Below are 10,676 nucleotides of genomic sequence, written 5' to 3'. Positions count from 1 at the left end.
TAGGGTCAGTTTTCATAATTCTGGAATTTGCTTTTCAGCTGTATCTGGAGGTAATGGAAACCCCCCCACAATGTTTAGAGTTAATTACAGAAAACCCTTGAAAAATAAAACAAAAAAAATTAAAGTACATTTCAGTACACAGCGTATAGATTTAACTACACTGTAGGTTCCTGCAACAGTGAATGCCAAAGTTAGACTAATGTGCAACTTGCATACCTGAAGAACACAGATATATATTGCTTAATTCAATAACCTTGCTGCTAGTTAAGAAAAAAAAATATGGAGTTTTTGTTAAATAACACAACTATATTCCCAGATCTGGCTTTTATAGGACAGTGCGTTAAAGGGAATCATCGTATGTAGCCTTATATTCTGCAGAAAGCTGTGTCGCAAACCTTAAAATCAGTTATAGAATATTTAAAGAGCTTATGTGCATCTTCTAGCAGAAGTACCTAAAGAGTGTCAGAACAATTAATACATCACTTTAGTAATTATCTTCATTTCTTAGGGTCCTTGAGATGTTTGTCATTAACATCAAAACTGAGTGCATTAAAATACCTTAAATTAACCTTGAAAATTGATTTTTTTCTTTTATTAGTTCAAAATTTGTGGGCAAAGACCTTGGTTACTCAATATTAAACAGAATGTAATTGGGGAAATCCATTATACTTCTTTCTTCTTTAGAATCAATGGACCAATGTTGTCTCCTGTAAGCTCATTGTGCTTGTTATGGGATCCATCACATACCGGAAACTGAGGGGAAGAACAGAGAATAGTTATTTTAGATCATCTAGTTTCTTCAGTGGAGACAAAAAGCAAAAGCACAAGACATGTTTTCCTCTTTTTTTTAAGAATTCGGTTATATTCAATTTAGAGGATTGTTTTTAATAGAACTTACAATGATAATGATCAACAAATTGTGAAATTCTACTGTCAAAATGGTGAACAAAAACCCCCAAAAACTAAAGGGACATAAAAGGTAAGACATTAAACCCAAAAAATTTATTTTGTAATTCAAGTAGAAAATAGAATTTTAAACAACATTCCACTTTACTTCTATTATCTAATTTGCTTCATTCTTAAGATATCCGTTGTTGAAGAAATAGCAATGCACATGGGTGAGCCAATCACACGACACAGCTATGTGCAGCATTCAATCAGCAGCAACTGAGCCTATCTAGATATGCTTTTCAGCAACGAATATCAAGAGAATGAAGCAAATTAGATAATAGTAGTAAATTAGAAAGGTGTTTAAAATCCCAAGCTCTTTCTAAATTATGAAAGAAAAAAAACATAATTTATGCTTACCTGATAAATTCCTTTCTCCTGTAGTGTAGTCAGTCCACGGGTCATCATTACTTATGGGATATTAACTCCTCCCCAACAGGAAGTGCAAGAGGATCACCCAAGCAGAGCTGCTATATAGCTCCTCCCCTCTACGTCACACCCAGTCATTCGACCAAGAACCAAACGAGAAAGGAGAAACTATAGGGTGCAGTGGTGACTGGAGTATAATTAAAAAATTTAGACCTGCCTTAAAAAACAGGACGGGCCGTGGACTGACTACACTACAGGAGAAAGGAATTTATCAGGTAAGCATAAATTATGTTTTCTCTTGTTAAGTGTAGTCAGTCCACGGGTCATCATTACTTATGGGATACCAATACCAAAGCCAAGTACACGGATGACGGGAGGGACAGGCAGGATCTCTAAATGGAAGGAACCACTGCCTGAAGAACCTTTCTCCCAAAAACAGCCTCCGAAGAAGCAAAAGTGTCAAATTTGTAAAATTTGGAAAAAGTATGAAGAGAAGACCAAGTTGCAGCCTTGCAAATCTGTTCAACAGAGGCCTCGTTCTTAAAGGCCCAAGTGGAAGCCACAGCTCTAGTAGAATGAGCTGTAATCCTTTCAGGAGGTTGCTGTCCAGCAGTCTCATAGGCTAAACGTATTATGCTACGAAGCCAAAAGGATAGAGAGGTAGCAGATGCTTTTTGACCTCTCCTCTGTCCAGAATAAACGACAAACAGGGAAGAAGTTTAGTTGCCTGTAAATAAAATTTCAGGGCACGGACTACATCTAGATTGTGCAGAAGTCGTTCTTCTTTGAAGAAGGGTTAGGACACAATGATGGAACAACAATCTCTTGATTGATATTTTTGTTAGTGACTACCTTAGGTAAGAACCCAGGTTTAGTACGCAGAACTACCTTATCTGAATGAAAAATCAGATACGGAGAATCACAATGTAAAGCTGATAATTCAGAGACTCTACGAGCCGAGGAAATAGCCATTAAAAACAGAACTTTCCAAGATAACAGCTTGATATCAATGGAGTGAAGGGGTTCAAACGGAACACCCTGTAAAACGTTAAGAACTAAGTTTAAGCTCCACGGCGGAGCAACAGATTTAAACACAGGCTTAATCCTGGCCAAAGCCTGACAAAAAGCCTGAACGTCTGGAACTTCTGACAGACGCTTGTGTAAAAGGATGGACAGAGCTGAGATCTGTCCCTTTAATGAACTAGCAGATAAACCCTTTTCTAAACCTTCTTGTAGAAAAGACAATATCCTAGGAATCCTAACCTTACTCCATGAGTAACCCTTGGATTCGCACCAGTGTAAGTATTTACGCCATATCTTATGGTAAATTTTCCTGGTAACAGGTTTCCTAGCCTGTATTAAGGTATCAATTACTGGCTCTGAAAATCCACGCTTTGATAAAATTAAGCGTTCAATTTCCATGCAGTCAGCTTCAGAGAAATTAGGTTTTGATGTTTGAAAGGACCCTGAATTAGAAGGTCCTGTCTCAGAGGCAGAGACCAAGGTGGACAGGATGACATGTCCACTAGATCTGCATACCAGGTCCTGCGTGGCCACGCAGGTGCTATTAGAATCACTGATGCTTTCTCCTGTTTGATCCTTGAAATCAAACGAGGAAGCATCGGGAAGGGTGGAAACACATAAGCCATCCTGAAGGTCCAAGGTGCTGTCAAGGCATCTATCAGGACCGCTCCCGGGTCCCTGGACCTGGACCCGTAACGAGGAAGCTTGGCGTTCCGGCGAGACGCCATGAGATCCATATCTGGTTTGCCCCAACGTCTAAGTATTTGGGCAAAGACCTCCGGATGAAGTTCCCACTCCCCCGGATGAAAAGTCTGGCGACTTAGGAAATCCGCCTCCCAGTTGTCCACTCCTGGGATGTGGATCGCTGACAGGTGGCAAGAGTGAGACTCTGCCCAGCGAATTATCTTTGATACTTCCATCATCGCTAGGGAACTTCTTGTCCCTCCCTGATGGTTGATGTAAGCCACAGTCGTGATGTTGTCCGACTGAAACCTGATAAACCTCAGAGTTGCTAACTGAGGCCAAGCCAGTAGGGCATTGAGAACTGCTCTCAATTCCAGAATGTTTATTGGAAGGAGACTCTCCTCTTGAGTCCATGATCCCTGAGCCTTCAGGGAATTCCAGACAGCGCCCCAACCTAGTAGGCTGGCGTCTGTTGTTACAATTGTCCAGTCTGGCCTGCTGAAGGGCATCCCCCTGGACAGATGTGGCCGAGAAAGCCACCATAGAAGAGAATCTCTGGTCTCCTGATCCAGATTCAGCGTAGGGGACAAATCTGAATAATCCCCATTCCACTGACTTAGCATGCACAATTGCAGCGGTCTGAGGTGCAGGCGTGCAAAAGGAACTATGTCCATTGCCGCTACCATTAAGCTGATTACCTCCATGCATTGAGCCACTGACGGGTGTTGAATGGAATGAAGGGCACGGCAAGCATTTAGAAGCTTTGTTAACCTGTCCTCTGTCAGGTAAATTTTCATTTCTACAGAATCTATAAGAGTCCCCAAGAAGGGAACTCTTGTGAGTGGTAAGAGAGAACTCTTCTCCTCGTTTACTTTCCACCCATGTGATCTCAGAAATGCCAGTACTAACTCTGTATGAGACTTGGCAGTTTGAAAGCTTGACGCTTGTATCAGAATGTCGTCTAGGTACGGAGCTACCGAAATTCCTCGCGGTCTTAGTACCGCCAGAAGAGAGCCCAGAACCTTTGTAAAGATTCTTGGAGCCGTAGCCAACCCGAAGGGAAGAGCTACAAACTGGTAATGTTTGTCTAGGAAGGCAAACCTTAGATACCGGTAATGTTCTCTGTGAATCGGTATGTGAAGGTAAGCATCCTTTAAATCCACTGTGGTCATGTACTGACCTCTTTGGATCATGGGTAAGATTGTCCGAATAGTTTCCATCTTGAATGATGGAACTCTTAGGAATTTGTTTAGGATCTTTAAATCCAATATTGGTTTGAAGGTTCCCTCTTTTTTGGGAACCACAAACAGGTTTGAGTAAAACCCTTGTCCATGTTCCGACCGCGGAACTGGATGGATCACTCCCATTAGTAAAAGGTCTTTTACACAGCGTAGAAACGCCTCTTTCTTTATCTGGTTTGTTGACAACCTTGAAAGGTGAAATCTCCCTTGTGGAGGAGAAGCTTTGAAGTCCAGAAGATATCCCTGAGATATGATCTCCAACGCCCAGGGATCCTGGACATCTCTTGCCCAAGCCTGGGCGAAGAGAGAGAGTCTGCCCCCCACTAGATCCGTTACCGGATCGGGGGCCCTCACTTCATGCTGTCTTAGGGGCAGCAGCAGGCTTTCTGGCCTGCTTGCCCTTGTTCCAGGCCTGGTTAGGTTTCCAGCCTTGTCTGTAGCGAGCAACAGCTCCTTCCTGTTTTGGAGCAGAGGAAGTTGAAGCTGCTCCTGCCTTGAAGTTACGAAAGGCACGAAAATTAGACTGTCTAGCCCTGGGTTTGGCTCTGTCTTGAGGCAGGGCATGGCCTTTACCTCCCGTAATATCAGCGATAATTTCTTTCAAACTGGGCCCGAATAAAGTCTGCCCCTTGAAAGGTATGTTAAGTAGTTTCGATTTAGAAGTTACATCAGCTGACCAGGATTTTAGCCACAGCGCTCTGCGTGCCTGAATGGCGAATCCGGAATTCTTAGCCGTAAGTTTAATTAAATGTACTACGGCATCAGAAATAAATGAATTAGCTAGCTTAAGGGTTTTAAGCTTAAGTGAAATCTCATCTAATGTCGCTGAGTCAAGGGTGTCTTCCAGAGACTCAAACCAAAATGCTGCCGCAGCCGTGACAGGCGCAATGCATGCAAGGGGTTGTAATATAAAACCTTGTTGAACAAACATTTTCTTAAGGTAACCCTCTAACTTTTTATCCATTGGATCTGAAAAAGCACAGCTATCCTCCCCGGGATAGTGGTACGCTTAGCTAAAGTAGAAACTGCTCCCTCCACCTTAGGGACCGTTTGCCATAAGTCCCGTGTGGTGGCGTCTATTGGAAACATTTTTCTGAATATAGGAGGGGGTGAGAAAGGCACACCGGGTCTGTCCCACTCCTTAGTAATAATTTCAGTAAGTCTCTTAGGTATAGGAAAAACGTCAGTACTCGTCGGTACCGCAAAATAATTTATCCAACCTACACATTTTCTCTGGGATTGCAACTGTGTTACAATCATTCAGAGCCGCTAACACCTCCCCTAGCAATACACGGAGGTTTTCCAGCTTAAACTTAAAATTTGAAATGTCTGAATCCAATTTATTTGGATCAGATCCGTCACCCGCAGAATGAAGCTCTCCGTCCTCATGCTCTGCATATTGTGACGCAGTATCAGACATGGCCCTAGCATTATCAGTATACTCTGTTCTCATCCCAGAGTGATCTCGTTTACCTCTAAGTTCTGGCAATTTAGACAAAACTTCAGTCATAACATTAGCCATGTCTTGTAAAGTGATTTGTAATGGCCGCCCTGATGTACTTGGCGTTACAATATCACGCACCTCCTGAGCAGGAGATGCAGGTACTGACACGTGAGGCAAGTTAGTCAGCATAACTTCCCTCTCGTTGTCTGGTGAATGTTGCTTAACATGTACAGATTGACTTTTATTTAAAGTAGCATCAATGCAATTAGTACATAAATTTCTATTGGGCTCCACCTCGGCTTTTGAACATATTGCACAAAGAGTTTCCTCTGTGTCAGACATGTTTAAACAAACTAGCAATTAGACTAGCAAGCTTGGAAATACTTTTCAACTAAATTTACAAGCAATATGTAAAAACGTTACTGTGCCTTTAAGAAGCACACAAAAACTGTCACAGTTGAATAACAATGAACCGGATTAGTTATATAAACCAAATTTAGCAAAGGATTGCACACATTAGCAATGGATGATTAACCCTTAATATCAGAAAAAAACGTATAACAATTGACAATATAAGCGTTTTTATCACAGTCAAGCACAGTCTCACAGGTCTGCTGTGAGTGATTACCTCCCTCAAAACTAGTTTTGAAGACCCCTGAGCTCTGTGGAGACGTCCTGGATCATGCAGGGAGAAAAAGACAGACTGTGACTGAATTTCTGATGCGTAGTAAAAGCGCCAAAATAGGCCCCTCCCACTCACACTACAACAGTGAGGAAAGCTCAGTAAACTGTTTTAATTTAAAACAACGACAGCCATGTGGAAAATAAAGCCCAAAACAATTTTCACCAAGTACCTCAGATAATTAAACGATTTAACATGCCAGTAAACGTTTAAAATCTAATATATGAAATGTCATTAAAAAGCCTGCTGCTAGTCGCTCACACTGCAAGTTAGGCTAAAGTTATATGCATACAGTATTTTCCCAGTGAAGTGCCATTCCCCAGAAATACTTAAGTGTTAACATATATACATGTCAGCCTGATACCAGTTGCTACTACTGCATTTAAGGCTGTACTTACATTATATCGGTATTAGCAGTATTTTCAAAGTCAATTCCATTCCGTAGAAAATAATATACTGCAACATACCTCTTTGCAGGTGAACCTGCCCGCTGTCCCCTGATCTGAAGTTACCTTACTCCTCAGAATGGCCGAGAACAGCAAACGGATCTTAGTTACGTCCGCTAAGATCATATACAAAAAACTCAGGTAGATTCTTCTTCAAATTCTGCCTGAGAAAGAAACAACACACTCCGGTGTCGTTTAAAATAACAAACTTTTGATTGAAGATATAAAAAAAAACTAAGTTTAATCACCACAGTCCTCTCACACATCCTATCTATTAGTTGGGTGCAAGAGAATGACTGGGTGTGACGTAGAAGGGAGGAGCTATATAGCAGCTCTGCTTGGGTGATCCTCTTGCACTTCCTGTTGGGGAGGAGTTAATATCCCATAAGTAATGATGACCCGTGGACTGACTACACTTAACAGGAGAAATTGGGTTTCATGCCCCTTTAAACTGTTATGGTTCAGATAGAACATTCAATTTTAAGAAATATTTCAATGTATCCCTATTATCAAATTTGCTTTTGGTATCCTTTGTTGAAAATCATATCTAGGAGGAGCAGTTCACTACTGGGAGCTAGCTTGTGACAAGTCCTCTTGTCATTGGCTGATAAAATGTGCTCAGCTAGCACCCTGTAGTGCATTGCTGATCTAGCGCCAATATTAACTATTTTTTTAACCTCATGCAAAGTGGTTAAACACACAGTTATACGCAAGCAACAGTGAAAGAATAAAATGCCCTTATACATCACAGCAGCTCATACTGCACTTCTTTTAAATATCTATTACGAATTAGGAAGTATTTCCAAATATATGTACATTATCTATATATTGAACTGTATCAGCAATATCATAAATACACAAGAATATGTTTTTTCTTTAAAAATTCAATGTACATTAAACTTGATCTAAATCATTTGATACATTACCCAGTAGCACCTAGCATACAGTACTGCTTGGGTGATATATTTAGACTACTAATAAAAAATGAATATACGGTTAGAGAGATTGATCACACCAGAGTTATCACTATTCCCATTCAGATCTCATTTAGTAGTTTTGGCTCTTAGTCGGGGGGTGGCATAGAAAGAAGAGACTGAGTGGAAGATGTCTGACCCCAAGTGATTCTACGACTATGGTCCTCTAACAGCGCCCTTATGTCTAGGGGATTATTAGAAGTGAACTGATTTGTGACATTTGCAGTATTTCTTTCATCTATAGAAACACAGGTTATTACAACTTCTAAAGTCACTCAGAGCTTGTAAAATCGCTCTCATAATCTGTTTTATCTCAATTGTATTTGTCCTCTAATGAATAATGTTGCTGCTTTTACTAAAGGACCTTCCTTTGACCTTACATTATATAGCTGTTTCTCAAATATACCTTCCTTCATAAATCAGTGGTTAACTGCTATATCTCATCTAAATGTGTTTTTGTTTTGTATTTTCATTTTTTATTTTTATTTTTTCTTGTAAGTTTTTTAAATTTAAGGTTTACTTGGGTATTACAAGACAAAAGCATATAGTCAATACAATTCATTAGTAGTCGCTGACATTTTATTTATCAGTCATCCATTTATGCTTCTCCAAATAGTTAATTCTCTGCTCAAATCAGGTTGACAAAATCAAAAAGAAAAAGTTGGCATATGAAGATTTGAGATTAGTACTCAGCAAAATTAAAGGATACGTCTTCAGTCCAAAAGAGGAATAAAAAACTGGGCTTTTTGTAAATCCCCTATTTTTTTTTTTAAACTAACCTACATCAAGTATAAATGTAAATCATAAAACCTATACAGAAACAAAAACACATCAGAAAACAGGAGAAAAGCAAATAATTAGAAAAATATTAATCTGCCATTTTATAACCAAATCTAACAAAGCTGCTCCAAAATATCGGACAGCAATAAAAATGGTGACTGATCCTTATAAAGTAATAACTATTTTACAGAAGGAAGTATACGGCTTTAGAAATATGGTGTGAGTGTTACCTCTTAGTCGTTAGATTCAAACACTAAAGGAATACATTTCATATAGAGGACTTTAATATCGGTTTATATAAGACTCCCAGAAGACAAAAAAAATCATAGTATAGTATGAGTGTAATTGATCAGTCTTAAGACAACAGTATTGTTCTAACAGGCATTGACATATGTTCCTTTCAATCAGATATGGTGGGTACCCTGTCTGTCTGACTTCCAGTTCTTAGAAATTACTCCCATCATCGATCCTATTGGTGGAATAGAGTGTCTCTTAGCCGCTTCATATAGCGGTCTTCTTTAAGGGAAAAATAAATTTAAAAATTCATAAATTGATCTACCTTTGTGATTTCATCTATCTGCAACAAATCAACAAATACATCACAATATTAGCACTTATTAAGAAATTCCATTGTTGAAGCTCCCATCAAGTCATGACTCTTTTCACCCTTTTGAAAGTCTGCACGTTAGCAGATGAAACGCGTAAAGGTAACAGAGAGGCTTTATTTAACTACTCGAGCACCCATAGTCCCAGAGGTGGGCCTCTTGCTTTCGGCGAAAGACTGGTTTGATATTTTCAACTAGGAACTTTTGATACAAGTAACACCGACAGACTGGATAAGGAGACGGGGAAGCAGGACATGGAGATTTGAATATACTGCATGTGAAAAACAATGGTTTTTATATGCTAATATTAAAGTAAAACATTGTAAGTGCATTTTTACAGCACATTTGTGATTACAGCACTTGAGTCTGTTTTGCGCTTTTTCTCGTTTTAGAGTGAAATATCTGAAGCATATCCCTCTTGTTTCGATACCCCTTCCAACATTCCTCATTCATCCCAGGGAGAAAAATCTGGATGTCTCATTTTGACTGTTTTGAGTTCCTGGTGCAGAAGGCCAGCCACACTTAAGGTGAAGTCTCACTAAGGCAAAGCGCTGGCATAATAGGCTTGCACGGGGCCTGCATTTGGACAAAGCGTCACTTTGAGTAAAATACATCAAGTGAACTGCAGTGACCAGGTATCAGATTTGAGAGTTGACTGAGTTATTGTGGTATTTTCCTCCTCCTAAGTATGTATCTATGTATGTGTGTGTATACAATGTTGTGTGTTGCAGCCAAAAAGGTAAAAAAAAAAAAAAAAAGTCTCAACAAATGCCAGGCAGAGTGCCTAGAAAAAGGTCCTGATGGTTTGTAAAATGCACATTTGGTCCATGCAGTTTGACTGGAGAGAAAGATTGAAGAAGCATAGTTGCTGGGAGCCACACAGATATATCCAGCAGCTGTTTATCACTTCTGTCCAGGTGCTACATGACAGCCAGGCTCAGTGCTCTCTTCTTTTTACACCACACAACCAGCACACACAGAGCACCATGCTGGTGGCCGTGCACACAGAGCACCATGCTGGTGGCCGTGCACACAGAGCACCATGCTGGTGGCCGTGCACACAGAGCACCATGCTTTTGGCCGTGCACACAGAGCACCATGCTTTTGGCCGTGCACACAGAGCACCATGCTTTTGGCCGTGCACACAGAGCACCATGCTTTTGGCCGTGCACACAGAGCACCATGCTTTTGGCCGTGCACACAGAGCACCATGCTTTTGGCCGTGCACACAGAGCTCCATGCTTTTGGCCGTGCACACAGAGCACCATGCTGGTGGCCGTGCACACAGAGCACCATGCTGGCGGCCGTGCACACAGAGCACCACGCTGGCGGCCGTGCACACAGAGCACCACGCTGGTGGCCGTGCACACAGAGCACCATGCTGGTGGCCGTGCACACAAATTAATACTGCATGTACAGTGTTATCTGGTGGCTGTTTGTCCTGAGGTTTACATAAATAAATAGGTTAAAGTAGATAAAA

General features: G+C 40.8%; 1 protein-coding gene across 1 annotated transcript in view; it reads right to left on the bottom strand.

Moving 5' to 3' along the window:
- Positions 1-564: 564 nt before the first annotated feature.
- CISD2 (CDGSH iron sulfur domain 2) overlaps positions 565-10,676 on the bottom strand; it is a 130,449-nt gene continuing 120,337 nt past the window's right edge. Inside the window, exon 3 of the mRNA XM_053703503.1 lies at positions 565-753. Within this exon, the coding sequence (XP_053559478.1) occupies positions 664-753 (90 nt within the window). The 3' untranslated portion in view covers positions 565-663. The remainder of the gene's footprint in view (positions 754-10,676) is intronic.

The sequence above is a fragment of the Bombina bombina genome, chromosome 2 (assembly GCF_027579735.1).
Source record: "Bombina bombina isolate aBomBom1 chromosome 2, aBomBom1.pri, whole genome shotgun sequence".
In the NCBI taxonomy this organism is placed as follows: Eukaryota; Metazoa; Chordata; class Amphibia; order Anura; family Bombinatoridae; genus Bombina; species Bombina bombina.
Note: the sequence above shows the minus strand (reverse complement) of the source record. Positions and strands in the feature narration are given on the sequence as shown.